The sequence below is a fragment of the Phodopus roborovskii genome, unplaced genomic scaffold (assembly GCF_943737965.1).
Source record: "Phodopus roborovskii unplaced genomic scaffold, PHOROB, whole genome shotgun sequence".
Classification (NCBI taxonomy): domain Eukaryota; kingdom Metazoa; phylum Chordata; class Mammalia; order Rodentia; family Cricetidae; genus Phodopus; species Phodopus roborovskii.
This window is the reverse complement of record NW_026126636.1, coordinates 2,785,944-2,809,667: the sequence shown is the minus strand read 5'-3', so window position 1 is coordinate 2,809,667 and position 23,724 is coordinate 2,785,944. Positions and strand designations below refer to the sequence as shown.

General features: G+C 48.2%; 1 protein-coding gene across 1 annotated transcript; it reads left to right on the top strand.

Annotated features, from left to right (window-relative positions):
- The first annotated feature begins 853 nt into the window (after positions 1 to 853).
- On the top strand, positions 854 to 22,109 carry Slc7a9 (solute carrier family 7 member 9). The gene is made up of 12 exons (XM_051207426.1): positions 854 to 941; positions 3,571 to 3,718; positions 3,999 to 4,241; positions 4,665 to 4,790; positions 5,050 to 5,149; positions 5,979 to 6,023; positions 6,665 to 6,788; positions 7,672 to 7,775; positions 16,301 to 16,397; positions 17,265 to 17,414; positions 19,967 to 20,141; positions 22,028 to 22,109. Exons 1-12 carry the CDS (start codon positions 855 to 857, stop codon positions 22,090 to 22,092), a joined length of 1,464 nt encoding a protein of 487 aa, XP_051063383.1. The 5' UTR covers position 854; the 3' UTR covers positions 22,093 to 22,109.
- Positions 22,110 to 23,724: the final 1,615 nt, after the last annotated feature.

The window sequence follows — 23,724 nt, the reverse complement described above, 5'->3', positions numbered from 1 at the left end:
AAGCTGGGCTTGTCTGGCCCTTTTCTTCGTGTAAGGTGGTAACTATCTATGCTTTGTAGCTTAGAAGGAAAAAAAGGGGGGGCGGAGGTGGGTTTAATAATTACCTTTGTTGACCTCTGTACCTTCTGGCTTCCTCCACGCCTGGGCACAAGACATGGCCCTTCCCGGGGTTCAGTCTTGCAGTTGCAGGCTGGGCGGTGGTCAGCTGTGCAAGCATCGTCAAGGTAAGGCCGGGTGATGGGAAGGCCCACTTCGTCCTGCCTGGGTCCTGGGTAAAGAAGGGAGTTAGAGTTAGAGGGTACCACCATCACTTACTGTACCTTGAGCCTATTGACTCCTGCAAACCTTCCCCGCCTTGGGACATTTCTGTATATTTCCATTTTGGGCTTATTTTATTTATCTTCCTCTTTGTGTTTTTTTTTCTTTGACAGTCTTTCTATGTATCCCAGTCCCAGGCTGACCTGACTTGCTGGGTGACCCAGGCTAGCCTTGATCTTACCTCCCCAGTGCTGGGAGTACAGGTGTGTGCTATTACATGTGTAATGTGTAACAATCTCTTTTTAGTTTTGAGAAACAGTGATGGGGGGGAATCATAGCAGTGGAGTGTATTTTAAATGTACGGGGGGGAGGACACAAAATAAAATTGGAAGAGACTCAGGAAGCTTTGTGTCCCGGACGGCATTCCTGTCTGACTTTTATCCTGGAGAGCAACAGAGTGTCTCAGGACACTGAAGGCTGTGCTCTGCTCACCTAGACCTTGAGGGAGCCCCCTTTGTGATGGCTCCTTCCTGCTGACTCAAGTTCATGCTCACACCATCCTTCCAGGCCCTGGAACTAGCTGGCGGAGGGGAACGATGGAGGGGACAAACGTGAGAAAACGGAGAGAGGACGAGAAATCAATCCAGAGCAACGAACCCAAGACCACAAATCTCCAGAAAGAGGTGGGAAGCGGCAGGGTTGGGCTTGGCCAATCAGAGCTGGGCAGGGTTGAACCACCGGCCCTTGAAGGTCAGGATTGCTTGTTTGTCTACTGAACCAAAACCCTCTGCTAGGTAGCTCTGTCTGGCTGGCTTGGAGCTAAAGATCCTTCTGCCTCAGCCTCCTAAGTATTGGGATGGCTGGCTGTGTTTTTTCTTCCCGTTTTCTTGTTTTCTGACACACAGTCTGTGTGTCAGATCATCTCAGAGTTGTAAACTACAGGCAGTTGTGAGCCACCATGTGGGTGCAGGGAATAGAACCTGGGTTCTTTGTGAGAGCAGCCCTCCCTTCACTGCAGAACCTGCCCTTTAGTACCCTGGCTGACTTTAGTAAAGTACGTTAAAAAAAGGAACAGTTATCTGGACTTGTCCATGCGTGTACTTCTGTGTTAGCGATCTGTCCATCTTGAGGGCCCTGGGAAGCCTGTAAACCAATGATCTTTTCTAAAAGGGTCAGAGACGCCTCCGGTGGTTGGTTCCTCTGGGACTCTAGCCTCTTCACAACAGCTGGTCCTCTCTGTCCTGCTGTGGTGCTGGGAATGGTTGACCCTCTAGCAACCATGCTACTGAGGTACCAAACAGCCCAAGCTTGCAGCGAGGGCTAACGGGTGGGACCTCCCGAATGCCCTGAGGTGCCGTATGGTGTGGCCGAGGGAAGGGAGTTCCAGGGTAGGAGTGAGGTAGATTGGAGCTGACACTCCACTCCATGCCTGTCCCAGTTATGTATGTAGAGCAGGAGCCAGACAAGAAGGGCCAGGGGACCGTCAGGCTCATGGCTGAAGAGCCAGGGCCCCAGAGCAGCTCATCTGGGTCTAGATGGCTCCAAGGATAACATGGAAGGCCTGGGATCTGGGTGGGACCACTGGAACCCACTGCCTGGCAGCTGGAGGAACTGGAGAGGGATGGCATGATGCTTGTGGCCTGATGGAGGAATCATCTATCCCAACTGTGGGTCGGCATGGAGTCTTTGTCCCCAACAGTCATGTGTTGGGCAGTGACAATGTCCTCTCTGTCAGTCTGAGTCTTGATTCCAGCAGGTTCTTCTTGGGGCCTTGGGACCCTGGAGCTGCCCTCTACAACAAGCAAACCCAGGTGTCCACACTTAGACGGCTGAATGCTTTGCAGGGAGAAAGTTCTGGAGGCCTCCAGGTGGCCCATACTGGGGGGGGGTGGGGTTGCTGAGAAGGAAAGGAAGCCTAGGCAGCTTTGCCCAGCCTAAAGCTGGAGGGGACCCCCCCCCATGTCCTCTATTTGTGTTTGCAGAGCAGTATTGAGTACAGACCCGAGTCAGCCTTTTTCTTCAACTTTTAAAATCTTACTTAATATTTTGACTTATTAGTTGGTGTTAAATTTAGACAAAATAACATGTGCAGATTTTTTTCTTTCTTTCTTTTGTAGGAAAGCTTCAAACTCACTACATAGCCAAGGATGACCTTGAACTCCCGATCCTCCTGCCTGAGCCATCTGGCTGCCTTCCTCAACGGGGGTTTTGTTTTTCTTAGAAAGCTTGGGCACCTGAAGTGACACTAAAGAAAGTTCTAGCACTGTCACCAGTGAGGTCACCAGTGAGGTCCCTGTTGCTTAGCTGGTGCTGCTGGCCGGGACTCTGAGTCTTTGAGTCTTGTCTGGATGCTGGAAAACTCCTTCTCAGTCTCTCTCTTTCTTAGGTGATATTTTTTTTTCTTGGTTGGGACTTCTTAATAACCACACAGAGACTTAATATTAGTTATAAATGCTTGACTGATGGTTTATGCTTGTTACTAGTGAGCTCTTACACTTAAATTAAGCCATGTTTCTTATCGATGCTCAGCAACATGACAGTACCCTTTTTTTTTTATTTTTATTTATTTTTTGGTTGTGAGCCAAGCCTTTAATGTCTGAGCCATCTCTCCAGCCTGTTGGTATCTTTTTTTTTTAACATGGCAAGTTCATCTTACTTCTCTCTGCATCTCTGCAAGACTCATCCCTTCTCCCCTACCCCTGCCTTCTTTTTTTTTTTTTTTTTTTTTTTTTTTGTCTGCAAGTCCTGCCTAACCTCTGTCTGTCTAGCTATTGGCCAGTCAGCTCTTTTATTAACTAATGAGAGTAATACTTATTTACAATGCACAAAGATTGTTCCACAGCGCTCTCTCTTTTTTTGAAAGAGAGTTTCACTAGGTAGCCTAGGCTGGCCTCAAAGTCATGCCTCAGCTTCCCCAGGGATGACTGGTGTCCCTCATCCCGCCCATTGAAGAACTCTTTTCTGCTCTAACCAACTAAGAGACATTTTCCCCAGGCTGTTTCTGGAAGCTTGTTGACTAAATCAGTGTTTGCATGGAAGGCGGGAACCAAGTTAAGCTTTGCCTTCAGCCTCTCAGCCTCAATTGCCTCCTTGGTGAAATGGGTGTGATAGGGTATAGCCAAAACTTGGGGCAGTTCTGAGGGCTGGATGTAGGGAAAGTTTCCCGGTGTTCCCACGACAGCGGCACAGGGTGGGCATGCCTGGGACATGAGTCAGTTTGGGTTGTTCTGGCCACACTGGGGTTTGGGGGGCATTCACCACTGCCCTGTGAACTCCTGGCTGGTAGAATCAGCTCCGTCCTTGCACACGCAGGTGGGTCTTCTCAGCGGCATCTGTATCATTGTGGGCACCTCCATCGGCTCCGGGATCTTCATCTCCCCCAAGTCTGTGCTGGCCAACACAGAATCTGTGGGGCCCTGTCTCATCATATGGGCAGCCTGTGGAATCCTGGCTACACTGGGTAATGGAGGCGACTCCCTAGTGACCCCTCCCCTTCCAGTGTGGAGACAAGCCACGAGCACAGGCTCTCCAACTTTCCAGTCTCCCTGAGTGTTAGGATTGTAGGCTCGAACCTCCGTTCCCAGCTGGGTTCCTTCCAACGGGTGTGTGGTAAACAAAGGTGACTCTGGCGATTCAGGGTCATCAGAACTGGGCAATTTGGACTGTGAGCACCCAAGGAAAGAAGGCTCTGTGGAATAGGGTGAAGCCTCACAAGGGGTGGGGTCCCTTCTGTGTTCCAGGTGCCCTGTGCTTTGCAGAGCTTGGCACAATGATCACCAAGTCGGGGGGTGAGTACCCCTACCTGATGGAGGCCTTTGGCCCCATCCCTGCCTACCTTTTCTCCTGGACCAGCCTGATCGTCATAAAGCCCTCATCCTTCGCCATCATTTGCCTCAGCTTTTCCGAGTATGTGTGTGCAGCCTTTTACTCAGGCTGCAAGCCTCCTAATGTGGTGGTGAAACTCCTGGCTGCCGCTGCCCTCTGTGAGTACCAAGCCTCAGGCCCCCGATGAAGACAGGGAAGGTGCTGTTTCGGAACTCTAGTCTTAGCTCTCCCTTCCCACCCAGAGAGAGGCGCAGTAGGCCTCCAAGGTCTGGCGGAGCAGGCCAGGGTTGGCCACCCCAGCAGGTGTTGAGTAAACCCCAGGGCTGTGGGGCTGCAGGAGGGGCTTTCCTCGTCTAGGACTATTTATTTCTCCTTCATGGTCTGAGACTCGGCAGGATTTCAAGGGTCAATATTGTGAGCGCTTTAAAGGTGCTGAGGCTAGATTATTTAGTTTGCTCCCTTCATTGAAGATGTATGTATGTGTGTGTGGTGGGGTGAGGGGTAGAAGAATAGAAAAGAGGTTTCTAGGAGCTCAGGGAAAACCATGACTACAGTTTGCCACCCCATTTGGCCCTTCCCAGTGCTCATCACTACAGTGAACGCGCTGAGTGTGAGGCTTGGGAGCTATGTCCAGAATGTCTTCACGGCAGCCAAACTGGTGATCGTGACCATCATCGTCATCAGCGGACTGGTCTTCCTGGCCCAAGGTGAGCTGCAGCAGGGTGGGACAGCAGGCCCCACCTGGCATGCGACTTCAGTCTTGAGCGTGTGTGTGTTCTATGTTTTATGTGTTTGTGCTAGTTTGTTGGTTTTTGTTTGTCTGTTTTTGATACAGGAACTCACTACATAGCCCAGGCATGACTCTAACGTCCTGAGTTTTGCCTCCTTGTAATAAGCTGGTAGAAAAAGGGTTGATAAAGCCAGCTGGCCAGCCGATGTTCCGTTCACTGTCTGGCTTCATTTCAGGAAAAACGAAGAACTTTCAGAACTCTTTTGAGGGTACGCAGACCTCAGTGGGCGCTATCAGCCTGGCATTTTACAATGGACTCTGGGCCTATGATGGGTGGTAAGTGCTCCAGGGAAACCCAAGTCTACTAGTGGCTTCTTCAGAGTGATTTCATGGCAGCTGCTGCAGAAAACAGAGATCTCTTTGTGGGGTTCAGTGGCACCCATAACTTCGCCTTTACAGTGCTTTTATGTGAAGTGCCCAGACCCTCCCCTTCCCATGTCCCCCCCAACTCTGTGGATGAGTTCATGGGGTTCAGAGTCTTCCCCCCTTCCTAGCCTGGCGCTGTGAGGGCTTGGTGAAGTCCCATTTAGACTCTTTACCAGGGCAATCCTGTCTGAGCAGAACAGAGGCACTGCACTACCATGAAGCTCGGGAAACAATAGATGGACTATGCATGTATCTCTCTAGGCCACGGTGACGCTGCCCCGCCCCCGACACCCCTCCCCCAGTATAGAGTTCATCCCTTCTTTCAGCCTCTTTCCATGTTTTCAAAGTCACATGATTTCCACAGAGCACAAAGACCTAGCTCACTGGCAGACACGAAGCTCTTGGGCTCTTGGCCGTTGTAGGGCCTGCCACCACCAGGACCTATGGGGTAGAAGTTACCCTGCATTGGGGTAGAAAAGCGCTCCTTATGGCCCCCTTTTCAGTGCTTACCATTCCCTGCATTATTTTATTTTGCTCTGGATGCAATGTTGGGGATGGAACCCTGGGTTTTGCACTTGCTAGCGAAACATTCTGTTGTGGAACTACACCCCCCAGCCTGCTACTGGGGGATTCTAGGTAGACACTCTGACAGGGAGCTATCTTGAAATGAGCCACAAACTTAGCCAAGAAAGTCAGGTAGCATGTCATAGTGTCACCCTTCCTACTTTTCTTTGTCCAGGAATCAACTCAACTATATCACTGAAGAGCTTAGAAACCCCTACAGGTAAGAGCATTGCCCAGGACAGGAGGTGACGCTCCCACAGCATGGGGGGTGGTGCTCCCACAGCATGGGGGGTGGTGCTCCCACAGCATGGGGGGTGGTGCTCCCACAGCATAGTTCTCCTCTGTGGGGCACCAAGTGGAGCTGCTGCCTCCTTCCACTGCCTTCTTATTTCCCTCTGTCTTCCACTCAGTGGATTCCCACTCCCCACCGCCGTGGGCACTGAACCCAGGGCCTTCCTTGAGCATGCTGGGAAAGTGCTCTACCACTGGGCCATGTACCTGGCCCTGAGTGAACCACAGTGTCCTATGTGCTCATTGTCTCCATTTGTTCATCTTTGCTGGACAGTGGCATGGTTGATAACTGGAAGGGAATACATTGACGTCCTTTAACTCTGTCTTATTTTGCTTTAAACCATTCAGTTCTCCAGCCCTGGAGAAAATGTCACTTGTCTTTGCTGGGGCTACTTTATTGCAGACCCCCTGCCTGGTGGCCCCAAGAGGAGCATCTGGGACCCCAGTGCACTACAGGGCGGGGAGGCAGGGCTGACTGGAGGGAGGAAGCGGAAGAATGCCCATCTTACCAGGTCCACGGGATGCTCTGGTGTGACTCTGGGTTCCCTCCCATGTCTCTGCCCCTCTCAGAAACCTGCCCATGGCCATTGTCATTGGGATTCCCCTGGTGACAGTGTGCTATATCCTCATGAATATTTCCTACTTCACGGTGATGACCCCGACAGAGCTCCTGCAGTCCCAGGCTGTGGCTGTGGTAAGCTGCTGGGGCAGTGACCTTTGGACCGAGGGAGACTCGGGGAGCAGAAAGACTGGGGCCACAGGTGGAGTAAGACTGTGAACGTGCAGTGGGCTGTAGCCCCCGGTCCTGAAGCCCCGGTCCTCCACATGTAGCAAGGCCTGAAGGGCCCTGGGTCAGCGTCCACGAGGAAGGGGAGGGGTAGTACAGGGGAGTGAGAGGAGGTGACTTCGGTAATGGCCTGTGGGACGGAAGCTGAGGCACGGTGCCGTGCAGCAAGGTGGCAGAAAAGTCCATGGACCCTGAGACTGGTGGTTAAAGCAAGGTCATGCGAAGTGCGGGGATCAAGGAAGGAGGAAGTAAAGTAGAATAAGGTAGGGACAGGAAGTGAGGTAATTAAGGTGAGTTAGAGTCAGGAAGTGTGAGGTGGAGTCAGGAAGTGAGGTAATTAACGTGAGGTAGGGCCAGGAAGTGAGGTAATTAACGTGAGGTAGGGCCAGGAAGTGAGGTAATTGATGTGAGGTGGAGCCAGGAAGTGAGGTAATTAACGTGAGGTAGGGCCAGGAAGTGAGGTAATTAATGTGAGGTAGAGTCAGGAAGTGAGGTAATTTAAGGTGAGGTAGGCCAGGAAGTGAGGTAATTAACGTGAGGCAGGGCCAGGAAGTGAGGTAATTAACGTGAGGCAGGGCCAGGAAGTGAGGTAATTAACGTGAGGCAGGGCCAGGAAGTGAGATGGCTGAGACTGATGGCAGGGGTGGCCGAGAACCCTGTCAGCCGCAGAGCCTGGGCTGGGCCCTGTGCTGAGTTAAGGCTTCTCCCGGGCCCCAAAAGCACAGTGGCGTGGCGTGGGTCTGTGGGCGCCCCCTGAAAGCCCTCAAGGACCGCACCCTGCTCTCCCCAGACCTTCGGAGACCGTGTCCTCTACCCAGCGTCTTGGGTAGTCCCACTTTTTGTGGCCTTTTCAACCATCGGCGCTGCGAATGGGACCTGCTTTACAGCCGGCAGGTAGGGTGCCTCCATCTTGTCACTCTCTCAGGGTGGGCAGGGGACAACCAAGTCAAGGGGGGGGGATGGCTGCATCCTTAGGGCTCTGCCAGGTTAAGCCCCACGTGGGAGCTGAGCCCACGGCATGCGGGACACACACAGGCAAACTCTGAACACTAGACAAGGGCTGTGGCTTGAATCTCAAAGTGAAGCAACCAAGGACGGAGAGGGCATGGCTGGTGCAGTTCAGGGGGCCTGGGCTCTAAACCAGGGAGTGCTGCCACTTCAGGACAAGGCAGGGAGGGACCCGTCACTAGGGGAACAAGGCTCGGCTTCCGGGTGACAGTTTCTGTTGCGTTTTCTCCCCAGTGATCGCTTCTGCATATTCTGTCATGTTAACATATGCATAGACCAAGAATCGACAGGCTTTCCTGTAAACGGGCAGGTGGCACATAATGCTGTAGGCTTACAGCCTGTGTCAGTCTCTGATACAGCTCAACTCTGTGGAGCTCCAGACAGCTGTGGGGCTAGTCACGTGGACAGGTGTAGCCTGCCACTGTTAGAGCCCACTGGTGTGGACAGTTAACAGCTGTGCTGTTTCTCTATGTGAGACACATGGCTTTAACAAAGCTTATGGGATGGGCCGAGTGTGAGTTGTTTGTGTGAACATTGCTGAGGTTCCGGAACATTCTGGAACACATCTTTGCCCAGGGTAGTGCTCTGAATGAATAGACTTCCAAGTGGCGCTGCCAAATATCACATAGTAAAAATTACACACACCACAAAATAATTCTGCTAACGCTACAGTGAAGTGTGTGTAGGGCCTGACCTCTGAGTTTTTCAAAAGCATTTTGGGCTCAGGCCATGGATCAATGGCGGGCTGCTCACTGAGCGCGCACTGGGTCCCGGGTTCCGTCCCTAGCAAGGGAAGAAGGAAAGAAGGCAGTGAAGGAGGAGGAGACAGAGACTAAAGAAAACCACTTTTGTCTAGTCTAGGATCTCGATACTTCTATGTAAGTTTGTCTTCTAATTAGCAAATAACTGCGTGTTTCTGAGCTACAAGGTGGTGTTTTGAGACCTGCTTGAATTGTAGAATGAGCAAATTAACCTACCCATCACCTCCCATACTTATCGTTTCCTTCTGGAGAACGAGTTCACATCAATTCTTAGCAGTTTAGAAATATGCATCACTAAAGCAGCAGTAGCCATCTACTCTGCAGTAGGATCTTAGAGTCCTTTGGGTGTCTACCTACAAGTTAGGACTGGGCGGGGCCGAAGGACTGGTTTGGTTTTCTAAGGAGGCTCTCACTGATTTCCAGTGAGTGACTGTACCAGTCTGCAATCCCGCTGACAGTGAATAAAGGTTCCTCTTCCCACACATCTTTGCCGGCATTTGTTGATGTTTGTTTTCTAGATAGTAATCATTTTGACTCGAGTCAATGGAATCTCAAATAATTTTCAGAGGCTAATGATGCTGAACACTTTTTTTCAGAGTAAAACTCGAAATTGTTTTTATCACACTTATTTGTACATGTGCATCTGTGGTTGACTGGTCCCAGAGAGGAGGTTTGGAGTCATTGAGGGAAGCGTGAGCAAGGCATGATGGTCAGTAGAATCTTGCAGCCTGACTGACTAGCAGCCAGGCGATTCTTTCTTTATACAGAATTCAGTGAGCAGGGATAGATTCATGTTGTTTCAAAACATACATGTGTTTCATTTCCTCTTATATCTTTCAGTCATTGATAGACCATGACAGAAGTTATCTTTTACAATCATTTTCCCTGAAGTTTAATCATCACTGATAAAGTTGTCTTTTATAATCATTTTTTACCCATTAACCTCATAATCCAATCTTTAAGGATCTAGAAGCATGTGACAGCCTGTTCTCAGGCTAGTAGGTTTTGTAGCTTCAAGGATGCTCAGCCAAAACAAAATCTCCAAGCCAGTCTGGGCAGAGTGCCATGTCCCAAGCAGTGTATTATTATTAACTCCTAATGGTCAGAGTGCCAAGAAAAATCCTTAAGCCAAAGCTGTTGTATTTATTATTCAAATGTTGGTATAATACAATGTATAATATCTTATGTCTTTATAGAATTTGATTACATGTCTAATCCTGACATTCTTTTGGTTTTGGTCACACCACAGTGGCTACCCATGAGCTAACTTTTCTAAAAAAGGGAGATCCAGACATCTCTCTCTCTCTCTCTCTCTCTCTCTGTTATTCAATACATAGTTTCTTTGCTTAACAGCACTGGTTGTCCTGGAATTCACTCTGTAGACTAGGCTGGACTTGAACTCACAGAGATCCTCCTGCCTCTGCTTCCCCAGTTCTGGGATTAAAGGCATGTGCCACCATTGCCTGGCTGACATATCATTCTTTTATCATCTTTTTACACCATTCTTTTCCAGTCAATATAAGTCCCTGAGTAGGGCTGAGGTAACCAGCTAATTTAACCTTGTTACTATACAATGCCATGCAATTGTCTGAGTGTACATCAGAAAGAGGCTTGTCGTATGATCTGTGGCCAACTCCTCTAGCTCACCTAATCTTGTTTGACCTTGTAAAGTTTACTTTGTTTTGATTATCTTGTTCCTGAGTAAGTTCAGGGACAGATGTTTCAAGACTATTTTACAGCCTCATAAAGAGACCTCTGGCTTCTTTAACTGTGTGACAACCTCCAAAGAGTAAGGAAGATCTTCAAGTATATAAGGAGATCTCCCTAAAATCGGGAGTGTGTTCAGGACTTTCCTGGGGAAGCTGAGAAGCAGTACTCCTGGGAGAAGGCACAAATGATTCCTAAGAAAATTTCCATCAATCCAATATCCCCAAATTTTACAAATATTAAAAGTCCCCCAAGTGTGCAACAGGCAGAGATCAAAACCAAAAGTGGCATGGCGGCCATCGTGGGGCTCAGCTCTGCTGGATCTTTGTCAAGCAGCTGTGCTGGCCTTATGCCATTTGCCATTCCCATCAGATATGGCTGTGCCAAGTACAGCTCTCAGGGCTCGGTTCTCTCACGATGTGGGCACCAGGAACCAAACTCCACTGTTAGGCTTAAGAGCAGCTGTTTTCACCCATTGAGCCATTGTGCTGGTCAGCCACATGTGTCGTGCACTTTTGAAAGTGCTTATTAGCTATTTGTATTTCTTTTTCTGAGGGTTCTGTTCACTAGCCCAGGTTTTGATGACTTGTTTTCTAGTTTCACCCTTGAGTGATTTGTGTAATGTGGAGATTAATCCACTGTCTGATGTACGGCTGGCCAAGATTTCACCGCACTGCCGCCTGCCTCTTCGCTTGATAACTGCCCCTTTGCTGCACAGAAGGCTTCGAGTTTCATTATTTCCCGTTTGTCAACTTGAGTTTTATTTCTTTAGTGACTAGAGTCCTTGTCAGAAAGCCCTCACCTGAGTCTGCTTCTTGGAGTGTTTTCCAAGTTTCGTGTCTTACATTAAGGCCTTTGATCCACTTGGAGTTGATCCCCCCGCCTCCCCCTCTCTCTAGAACTGGAGTTACAGGCGTGTCCCACCATGCCTAGTCTTATCCCCCTCAGCTTTTATCTTTTATTTTGACCATTTCATCCATTACATACTGCGTCCTGATTACTGTCACTTCTCACACCCTTTGAGCCCTATCCAAACCCCTCTCAGTTCCCTTGTCCAACTCGTGTGTTCTAACCAGGGCCATCTGTGAGACTGGGTTTGGAACCAATCACTGGAGCATGGTGGAGTAAGGACTTAACCGAGAATGATATCTTCACCTCCCACAGAATCCACCAGTAGCCAATAGTCAGGAAGGAGGCGAAGGTCCTAAGAGTCCCTTCCCAACCTGAGACCGACTGTTGACAGGTTCAGTCTTATGCGGGCCCAGTGCTGGCAGCCCCAGCTCCTGCTACAAGACCATGTTTGAACCGTTGCATCATGCCCAGAAGATACATGGACCTTCTCCGTATCTTCCAGATGTTACGTTCTTCCCACTCCGCTCTTGGTTTCTTGAACTTCCAAGGGGGTGGTACAACTATCCTGTGAGAGCTGAGCATGATGGGCACCTTGGGCAGCCATGCTGCTTTGTAGTCACCTGCGTTTACTGCAAAGGGAAGCATCTCTCTCTAAGTATGGCTGAAGGTGGTGTAATGCGCCAGGAACAGATTCCTTTCTGTGGAGTTTGTTTTTCATCCAGGAGTGGTCAGTCACCCCAGTAGAATTGTGCCACCATCACAACATTGATGTGTGTTTCGTTTTAATGTGGATGCTGGGGACTAAACTCTGGGCCTCGTACTTGACAGCAATCATCTTACCCCCTCAGTCATCTCCTTAGCCAGGGAGTAGATTTTTATGTAGGGCAAGAGTTAAGGATCTAGTCTTCTACACATGGATATTCACTTTTCTTAGCTATTTATTAGTTAGGGGGTTGTATTTTCTACACTGAGTATTGTTAGCATCTTAAAATGTGTGTGTGTGTACGTCGCATGCATGAAGGAGCCCATGGAGGTCAGAAAAGTTATCAGATCCCTTGGAACTAGAGTTATAGATGGCTGTGAGCTAGCTACCATGTGAGGTGCTGAGAACAAAACCCAGGTCCTCTGTCATCTCTCTGGTTTCTCTTTTTGTTTTTTCTGGGACAGAGTTTCTCTGGATAGCCATGGCTGTCTTAGAACTTGATTTGTAGACCAGGCTGGCCTTAAACTCAGAAATTTGCTTGCCTCTGTCTCCCAAGTATTGGGATTAAAGGTGTGTGCCACCTGCCCAACTTCCTGGTTTCTTATTATAGGCATTTAGAGCCATCCCCTTCCCTTACAGAATATCTTCATTGCATCCCATAGACTTTAGTGCCCTGCTCTTTCATTTGATGTTAGAATTTTTTCATTTTTTAATTTTTTCATTGACTCCCACTCACCATTCAACAGTGTGTTGTGTATTCACCATACATTTGACTGTGTTTTATAGTTTTCTCTTTCTGTTGTGGTCAGACATAATACAAAAAATTATTTCAACACTCTGGTATTTGTTAGGACTTGTTTTATGTCCTAATATGTAGTCTATGGGTCATTGAGGTGTTCTTCTACATTGACTGGAATATTCTGTAGATAGCAAGTCCATTTGTTCTATGATGTCATGTAATTTTCCTGTATTTTTGTTAGAATAACTTATAAATTGGTGAATGTGGGGGTGCTAAAGTTAGGAATTTTTTTTCAACCTCATTCACCATTCAGTAATGTGTTGCTTAGCTTCTGTGCATTTATGTGTGTTCTGTGGTTTTTCCTTGCTGTTGATTTTTGGGCTTCCTTAAACAGTATTATGTGACCTTCTGATTTTAGCTTGAAGTCTATTTTGTTATATATTAGAACAGCAGCACCTGCTTATTCCCCTACCATTTGCTTGACGATTCCATTTCCACCCTTCACCCTAAGGCATCATGTGTCATTTATGGTGAGATGCATTTCTCAGAGGCAACAGTTGGATGGTTCCTGCCTTTCCTTTATTTGAGGCAGGGTTTTTCTACATTGCCTGGCTGGCCTGGAACTCACAGCACCTGCCTCCGCCTCCTGAGTTAAAGGCATGCACCACTATACCCAGCATGTTTCCCCCTTTTGATTCAGTTTGCTAGCTATGTCTTTTGATCAGTGAATTAAGCCCATATATATACACACACTGAAATGTGTGCACTGGAACCTGCCATTTTCTCATTATTCTAGCATGGATCATTCTTTCCTGCAGCCTCAAGGACGTTGACATTTTTTCACATCAGTCAGAATGATTCCTTCAGGTATCTGTAGCAGAGTCGGCTTAGTGGTCATGAATTCCTTTAGCCTGTTTATGCTGTAGGAAGTTATAACCCATACACCTTTACTGGGTGTAAGAATGCGGGTTGACAACTCTTTCAGCCCTGTATTGCCTCATCCCAAGTCCTCCCAGCTTTATAAAACTTACATTTGTGGGCCTTGAGTGTGGGTACACACATCCCGCACATGCTGGGCGATGGTCAGAGGACAATATTTGGGAGTTAGTTTTCGCCATCACATGGGTTCCTGGGACTGAACTCTGGTAGCAGGGGCCTTTACCCACTGAGCAATCTCAACAGTCCCTTCTCCTGGCTTTTACAACTGCTGTTGAGAAGTTTATCTTGATGGTTTCCCGTTATACAGGAATTGGTGCTTCTCTCTTGTCTCTTTCAATACACAGTATGAGACTGACATCTTGTGAACACTAAGTCTTTCAGCTCATGGCCATAGACTTGTCATCCACCCCACCCATTTTTTTGTTTTGTTTTTTGTTTGTTTTGAGGATACAGTTCTTGAACTTGTCATATTTATCCCAAAGCACTGCATATGTTTTTCATGCCATTATGACATTTAGATTTTAAATATTTTCCAATAGCTTCTTGGCAGGGTAAAATAAGGACACATATTCTGAGAGACTTACTTTGTAGCCTTAGCTGGCCTGCAACTCACTAGGTAGACTAGGCTAGCCTCAAACTCAGAGATCTGCCTGTATCTGCCCTCTCCCCAGTGCTGGGATTAAGGGTGTGAGCCACCACAACTGACTTACAGATAAAATTACAAGTTCTCTAACACTTTTGTATTGATAACTTGTGGTAAGTATATAGTCATGCAAGCATCATCGATAGCCCAGTTCTAAAATCCAACATTCCTACAGTTTCCTTACACCTGATACCTGTTGCTCCTTCCAACTAACCTTGGGTAGATCAGTTCCTGCCTCCATACTGTGCTGATTCTAGATCTTTCCTCTCAATGATGTAACTGATTCTTACAGTTTATCAGTGTGTTTCTTTCCCTTGTGTAATAGTACTCCATTGTATGGTAAACAATTTGCTTATCACCAGTTGAACTTTTGTGTTATTTTTATTTTGGGCTGTGAAGCGCATTATGAACCTTTATGTATTTTTCATGTATAAACTTTTTGATATGGAGCTTATTTTCATCTTGGGTAAAGTCCTAGGAATAGAATTGCTAGCTCACACAATAACTTGATTTTTTATTTATCTATGTTAGTTTTTTTGTTTTTTTGAGACAGGGTTTCTCTGTGTAACCCTGGCTGTTCAGGAACTACCTCCATAGACCAGGCTGCCTGCCTGCCTCACAGATCTGCCTGCCTCCTGAGTGCTGAAATTAAAGGTGTGCACTGCCGCCACCACCTGGCAAGATCCTGACTTTCAATTGGAAAATTTCTCCCCTTAAGCTAAAGTTGCTGATGATGTTCTACAAGCTAAAGAAACTTGCAGCTTTTTAAATTGTTTTGTTAACATAAAATCTGTTAAGTCTGCTTAGATTGTAGAACCCCAAGTATCAGCTGACATAAATTTTAGCTTCGTATCCAGTCGTGTATTGTGGAGAGAAAAGTAGATCCCATGTTTGTGATGTTAATGCAGCAATACTGGCTCCACGATGCACGACTGGATACGAAGCTGAAATACTGGCTCAGTGGCAGAACTGTGCTCAGCATATGCCAAGTTCTGACTTCATCCCTGGGGCAATAAAGACAAAAGGAACAGTATATTAAACGAGACTTGTCTGATTTTCTTAGTTGCTTACAAAATTATGGAATTATGTTGTAGACATTTCTATCAAAAGACTTATGTAGTCAGTGCCTCTTCCTAAATCATGGCTGCCTTTCAAAGAGGCCGCCAAGGTGTTCATGATAGATGTCTGTGGCCTGTGTAATTTTACTACAATGTTATAATGTAGCTAGTAACTGTAGTCTTTATTGACATTATAATGTAGCTAGTAACTGTAGTCTTTATTGACATAAGTATTTGAGAAATATTTTGTTTTGATTTTTAATGGTCAATTTTCAGTATGTGTGCCTGTGTGTTAGCATGTGCATGTGAGTAGAACAGCCGTGGAAGCAGGAGGCGCCAGGTCCGCTGAAGCTGGAGTCACGGGCAGCTGTGGCCCATCAGCATGCCCACTGGCAATTCAAGTTGAGTCTTGTGCAGGAGCAGTATGTACCGAGCCGGCTCTCTAACTGCCATTTTATTTTTTCCTGTAAGAGTGAGTGGGGGATGCTAAAGGTGTCAGGTCCCCTCAAACTAGAATCACACAGAAAGTTAGGAGTCACCTGCCACGGTACTGGAAACTGAGCTGAGTCCTCTGGAAGATTAGCAAGTGCTCTTAAATTTTCTTGCGTATGGCAACTTTCTTATCTTTCCTTTTTCTCTGCTGCACATTTGCTTGCTGGAGGAGGAATTTGGGAAGGGGTCTGTCACTTGTGTTTGGTCAGCTACCCTAATGTCCTTTAGAACATGGGGACCCTAGGGACTAGAGTGTGTTTGCTTCCTGGCCCCAGGTTCCACACTCTAGACTGATTTTATACTTTTCCTTCTTGCGTAAGTTTTGGGAGTTGAGCACGCCCACCTTTGCCCTGACCCAATGACTTCCACAGTACCAGCGTGAGTTCCTACAGCGGCAGTTACCGTCACACTTGGCCCTCCAGCCCCTGCTAGAGGACACGCTAGTGTGCCCTGGCCAGTGACCTCAGAGGTGTGTGTCAGATGTGTCCTCAGTGCTGCCCCTGCATTGTTCTTTCAGACTCATCTTTGTGGCAGGCCGAGAAGGCCACATGCTTAAAGTGCTCTCATACATCAGTGTCAAGCACCTCACGCCTGCCCCTGCCCTCATATTTTATGTAAGTATGAATTCTGCCTGACAACTGCAGCTAGGAAGCGGGAGGTCTCTCTGCAGGAGATGAAGTAGGCCTGTGCTGCCCAGCCCAGGCCTTTGAGCGAGCCAGGCACAACCCAGCATCTTCCAAGCTCACGTGCCCTACTTCTTACATGTATGTACTTATCTGTTCTGAGGCATACGATATGAAGGCCTATATCCCCAGGGTGGGGGAATAAGGAACTTCATTCATGGTGGCTAATGGCCTCTGACTTTAGCCTGTTAATTTGTCTGTGGTTTCTCAGCGGGCTACACTCATCCATTTCTCCATTCACTCTGAAACGAACAAACAGTCCCAGAAACTGGAGTCCCTGGTCCAGGACCTGGCTACAAATGCAGTCCCAGCCAGACCTGAATTTCATCAGGCAACTACCCATAATGAAAGGCTCCCCAAGTTAAAGTCATCCTTATAGAACTGGCATACAAAACATATATATATATATATATATATATATATATATATATATATATATATATATATGTCTATTGCTTCTTCTTGCTTAGTACCATGACTTAAGGTCGGAGATGGTGGTCTATATCTGTAATCCCAGCACTCAGGGAGGCGGAGGCAGGAAAATCACAAGTTTCAGGCCTGGCTGGCTATAGAGAAAGATTGTGTGTGCACATGTGCATGCATGCACGTGTGAGAGAGTACATATGCTATGACACAACTTCATAGACTCAAAAGTTGTCTAACTATCACAGTCGGCCAGGCTGAGCCTGCTGCTGGGAGGCAGGGGAGGGCCATGCACAGGAGAAACTGCTGCTCCAGGCTTCTGTGGGACAGGACAATGTCTGTGTGCACCTAAAATGTCACTCTTCTTCCTACTAGGGTATCATAGCGACCATTTACATCATCCCTGGTGACATCAACTCCTTAGTCAATTATTTCAGTTTTGCCTCGTGGCTGTTTTATGGGATGACAGTCCTGGGACTCGTTGTGATGAGATTCACAAGGAAAGACCTGGAAAGGCCCATCAAGGTAAGTCTATGTCTGAATGTCACAGTAGCCGTGGAAAGAAATGGAAGGCAGCCATTTCTAACGCTCTTCACACCCTCCTACTCATTTCAGAGGATAGCGATGACCCACGTAGGCACTGGCGCACTTGTGCACCAGCCGTGGAGAGGCTCTGTGTCCCAGCTCTACCCAGTTCTGACATGCTCACACACCGATGGGCACGCTGGGACCAGTCGTGTCCCAGCTGTGTACATGCACAGTGAGCTTCGGCCCCACCCCCACATCCACACGGCTGGTGCATGCCTACACACATGAGGAGGGAGGCCGAACAACACTGCTTTATGCTTCTGGAAAGGGATAAGCACAGATCTACGGGAAAGGAGAAGGGCTGCAGTAGGCAGGGGCAGGGGCAGGGGCAGGGGCAGGTGGGGGCTGCATTAGCGGTAGGCTCTATTGTTTAGAGCCGCGTCGTGGACTTGGTGCTTCTCGGCTGTTTACTTGCCGTCTCCACATCTAGGATTCACTTTGTATCCCCAGCAGGTAAGGTCATAGTGGCAGTATAAAGTCTTCAAACCCCCAATAAAAACAGGGAGAGGGATGGAGTAGCACAGGGAAACCCTCACAGCCAACCCCGTCAGCACACAAGAAAATGGGTGATTCGATTGCTACAACCCCAAACTGGGGGGAGAAGCACCAGTTACCCAGAATGCTCTCGCTTTAGGAGGGGCGCACTGGGTGGGGCCCCGCGGGATGGTCTGGGCCACCAGTGGAAGAGCACTGGAACGGGAACCTCCTTTCAGGGTACAGAGCTGCTGGAGACAGAAAATACGGAAAAGCATCAGTGCCCAGCTGGGGAGGAAGTCCCCAGGGAGGCCAGGTCACACCTGAGCATCCAGACACATCAGGACTCACCAAGAGGGAGCACACCAGCAGAGAAGCATGCAAGGAGCCAGCAGCGGGGGAAGGAGAGGGCTAAGTGCCAGACAAAATGACAAGTGTACGAATGTAAGGGAGCAAGCCAAACAGAGAAAAGGGGTTCTGAGAAAAAGGAGTGACGTAGACAATTCTAAAAGCTATACACCCCCTGGGGAGGATGATGGCTGGAGGTAGGACTCCAGTATCCAGACGACAACAGCCAGTGCTTCAAGGGGAAGGCCAGAGCTACTGTAGGCAACATGAGTATTTTCTGGTACAGTTATGGAGCTTTAAAGATGCCTTGGGCATCCACTTCTTTCTTGTCCCTGCCTCCATCCCCAATTCACTTCTGGGCAGCGGGGGGTGGGGTGGGGGGGTGGGAGACAGCAGTATCAGGACCCTTTTCACCACTCTCAGACCAGGAAGCAATGCAGGGCTACCCAAAGGAAGACAATGCAAGCCAACACCTCCTATCCAGCCACACCGACTTTGAAGAACATATCCCATGAAAGGGTGCAGGCTGTAATTACAGGAGGCCTTCCTGCAACCTCAGCACCCGGGAATAGAGGAGGAAAGATGGCTGTGAGCTCAGGCATACATCTATCTATAGGAGCCCTTGTCTTGGGGTGGATGGAGGTACAGACGGAGAGGGAGAGGGAGAGATACCAGTTTCTATTGCTGTGAAGAGACACCATGACCACAGCAACTCTGATAAAGAAAACATTTAACTGAGGTGGCGGCTTACAGTCTGAGGCTTAGTCCATCATGAGTATGGCAGCATGCAGGCAGACATGGAGCTCAGAGACTCACTGGGTGTGGCTTTAGCATATACGAGACCTCAAAGCCTGCCTCCACAGTCACAGACCTCCTCCAACAAGGCCACACTTTGAAAGAAAGTTGCCCCCAAAGGGATGGAACTATTACAAACTACCACATCAGTCAAATGAATAAATAAATAGAAAATGGGTTGTGATTTTATAACACAAACAACTCAAAAGCATCACTTAAGACAAAGATTAAAAAAAAAATGCATTGCTAAAAGCCAGAATTCACAACCAGAATTCCTAGATAACAGCTAGGAAGCCTACTCACTAATTCCTCAGCATCCTGTTCACAAAGCTGCCGGAGAAACAAAGTAGCAAGGGCATCAGGTCCAGATCCATACTAGGAAAAGCAACTGGAGGTCTGAAGACTAAAGCCAGGAGGAGAGCAGCCTGGGTTCAGAGCTTAGACACTCATGTCAGGTCTGAACAGCCACAGCAACCCCCATCAAGGGCATGTGAGCCGTCAGGTGTGTGTTTCTTCTGTCACCTCCAACCACGTGTTTGCTGGAAGTCAGAGTTAACGTGTGGAGGAAAAAGTCTCACAAAGCTAGAGCCAAATACGGCATGTCATCCGCCATCCAGTTTCTGCAATCTGTGACAGGACAAGGGAGGCAAGGGGAGCGAGGGAATGTGATATGAAGTCCAAAGCAGGAAGACAATCTGCTAGATATGCCCACTTACTTTATAGTTCAAACGAAGCGCCTGCTTTTGTTGCTGGGATGGGTGAAGTGATGGGCAGAGTTGCTCCGGGCTCTTCCCACATTTGCACCGTTCCTAACACAGTCTCAAAGGGAAACCGAGCAGTGCCAGGCTGACGTGCTGATGCTCTACTTGCAGGTGCCCATCATCATCCCCATCTTTGTGATTCTCATTTCTGTCTTTTTGGTGTTGGCCCCCATCATCAGTAAGCCAGCCTGGGAATATCTCTACTGCGTGTTGTTCATACTGAGCGGACTCATATTCTACTTCCTTTTTGTTCACTACAAGTTCGGATGGGCCCAGAGAATCTCCAGTAAGTATCTACGGGAGGGCTGTCCACTCAGCACAGGTTTCCAGCACAGCACACTGCTTCTTCAAGACTGCACTCTCTTGTGTCACCCTCGGGGATCCACCGTTGGTGTCCTCTGTTCCCATCAATTACTGTAACCATTTTCTGTTGTATTGCCAAATGCACAGTAATTGATAACAACTTCCCATCAAGACCACCCTTGAGGGTGTGGTTAAGAAGCATCTACATAATCTCATCAGATGGGGTCTTTCCAGAACACTGTCTTCTGTTGTTTACTGAGGCAGGATCTCACAGTGTAGCACTGGTCACTGCTTTCTTTTGAGAGACCTCGGCAGACATCTAAGACGCTTGGTAACAGTCCAAAGACACTCCAAAGTGAGCGCTAGAACCAGGTACAGGACAGGGGCCCGAGCATGCCACACCGAGGCCACAGGTCTGTGTGCCCTGCTTTCCTGATCCTCAGCTGTTTGGAGACAGGGTTTCTCTTGTGTAGCCATGGCTGTCCTGGAACTCACTCTGTAGACCAGGCTGGCCTCAAACTCACTGAGATCTGTCTGCCTCCAAGTGCTGGGATTAAAGGCGTGGGCCACCATGCCCAGCTAGACAAGGGTTTTAAAAAGCTGGTTACAGTAACCCTCTCATTTCTAGACAGAAAGTACAGTGCCAAGCAGACTGAACTATACCTGTTTTCTGTAGCCTAGGCTGGTACCTCCACTCTGGCTCTTTCTGCCTAGTGTTGGGTTATAGATAGGTGTGTCCGCTGCACCTTATTTTAAAGTCTAACTGTATCACATTCAGTGCTTTTTTTGCTATAAAGCAGATTTGGTTGCAAGAGACGCCCCTTACAGAAGTCTTGAGGCTCCTGAGCATCACTGGGTTGTGACGGGACCTGCCATGTCTCCTCCATGTATGGTGTGTTCCTTAAAGACAGGCTGTTGGGCTGTGCAGTTTAATCCTGGGTCCAGCGCAGGGTGCTGGGTGCTACAGCCACTTGGTGTTAACTGAGTGTGACTTAAAAACCCTTTTTGTAGCTGGGCTCAGGGTGAGCCTGCAGTCCACCAGAGAGGCCCCATTCCAAGAGAAACAAAACAGATTTTCTTTGTAAGTAGAATGTTCCTCTAACCTTTCCATGTGATGGACACACACACACACACACACGTACCTTAACACAGGGACTCACAGGATGAGAGCCAAGCAGGGCCCAGGTGGGGAAGGCCACCTTCAGCTTGAGCGATGCCAGGCCCTGTGCCCACACTTACTCAGCTGTGAATGCTGATGCTTCACTTACCTCACAGCGGCAGAAGAACTGAGGAGGAGGATATATTTCCTGTTGACCGAAGTAAACTATGACCCTCCCCTTTCCTGAGATCTTGAGAGAGTAGAGCCCGCAGAAAGTTACAGACGCCAGAATGAAGTTGCAGTTGGCTGGCAATCTTGAGTCGCAAGCTTCTTACTCTGAGAACTGTTAGGGCATGGCGGCAAACACCTATAGCCTACAGCTCGCAGGAGGCAGAAGCAGAGGCCCATGAGTTTGAGGCCAGCATGGGCTAAACAGCAACGCCCTGTCTTAAAACACAAAAACAATGATGTGGCTTAAGGTGATGAAAAGAAAAATGAACAACTTTGTATTTTCAACAAAATGTAGCCCTGGCTGCTTTAGCTTCGTCAGTGCTTAGTGGCAGACACACATAATTGGGTCATGTTTTCCCTCAGTGTACATTGTCGGGAAGAAAATAAAACAGCGAGTTCTCGGTTCTTTGGTAGGAAATAAGCAACCTCTGAAAAACTGGCGCAGCAAACAGGGCAGCTGTCCTTTAACGCACAGTTGGAACAGCGAAGCCATGGACCACATCGTTCTAACTGCACTAATGCTGTGGCTTCTGTTGCAGGGCCGGTCACCAAGCACCTGCAGCTGCTGATGGAAGTTGTCCCACCAGAGAAGGACCCGGAATAAAAAGTCCACCACTCATAGTCCAAAGCTGCAATCAATTTATTTTTGTAGGCAATTATTTGTGGTTATTTCTTCCTGGTGTTTGTTTTTCTTAGTGAAAACATGCATTCAGATGTGTAGTATTATTTTTAGCTATCCTTAATTCTGTGAGTTAAGGGTCTTAGATAGAGGTAAGGAATGTTTTTAGAAGTTATTGGGAGTGCTAGATGCAGTAGTGCAAGCTCAGGAGGCAGAAGCAGGTAGAGCTCTGTGACTCTGAGACCAGCATGGTCTACACAGTGAGTTCCAGGTCAACCAGGACTCTGTCTTAAATAAAAAACAAAGCAAAACCCCACACGTTATCGGGGGTGTTACCTAAGAGAGGGCTGGTGGCTAGGGAAGGGCTGCCTAAGGGCATCTCCATTAGAGCATATCACACTTGACTGAGCAAGGCACAGCTGTGAAGTTGTTCTTGCCTTGCACATGCAAGGCTCTGCGTTTGTCCTGGCAGACAAAGTAACCATAGGCAGTCCCTAAACACTCCTGTGAAGCTGCTGCTATTCCTGCTCTCGGCACAGGAGATCACTGGCAGGGGTTAGAGATGTGTTTTTATCCTGCTCCTCCTTACCACACAATGCTGCCACTACCTTTTTTTTTTTTTTTTTTTTTTTTTTTTTTTTAACCCTGTACTGTGCTCAGCTGGTCTGTGCCCGCCGCAACTGTCCCAGGGAACTCTATTGGTGTCGGCATCACTCATGCCCCAACCTACTGCCTTCACTGGCATTTTGCTTTCTGCAAAGTGTGAATTTGCATTTGACACAGAGCAAACTGCTGTGATCAATGATATTTCTGTAAGAACATTGGAGCTTTATTGACGATTCACCACAGGAACGCTCATATCATATAGGAGTGATTCTCGAGCACCACTCAAGGATTTCCGCCTCACATTTCAGAAGGTTACCACACTTAGTACATTTTCAGGTAATACAGAAAAGCAAGAGCTGACTGCTGGCATGGCCAGCCTCCCTGCTATGTGCTACAAAGTGTTGCTCACAGGTTCCAATATTGGAAGATTTGACCACGTGAGAAAAATGATTTAAACAGAGCTCTGACCCCACCATTTCCCGGGACCTTCTGAGACTGCCTGCTGTTTGCACTCAGTGTACTCAGTGCCACCTTGGCCCTCCACCGGCTGGGTGGACTTACATCTTCACAAATGGACACTGACAAAGCCCGGCCCCATAGCTGAATTGTTCCGGCAAGACACCATGCTTTCCATCGTTTCCAGAGCCGCTCTGAGAGTCACGCGGCAGGAAGGATGTGCTCCTGGCAGCTGCCCAGGCTGGACAGCCTCTGACCCTCTTCGCAGTCGTTGGGAAAGCCAGGTGCCCACCCTACAGCCCCCTGGACTGCTGTGCTGCTATGGTCTTATTTTACAGATGAGAAAACCAAGAGCCAGCACAGTGAGCCAAGAGAGCTTACTCCAGGCCGTGCAGCAGCTCACTGCTGGGGACTACAGAAGTCTGGACATCAGTGTTTCTATTTTTTTCAGGGTTCTAACACTGGGTCTTACATAGCCCAGGCCAACCTGAAACTTCTGGCCCACCTGTTTCTACCTCTCAAATGCTGGGGTTATAGGCTTGGGCCACCATGCCC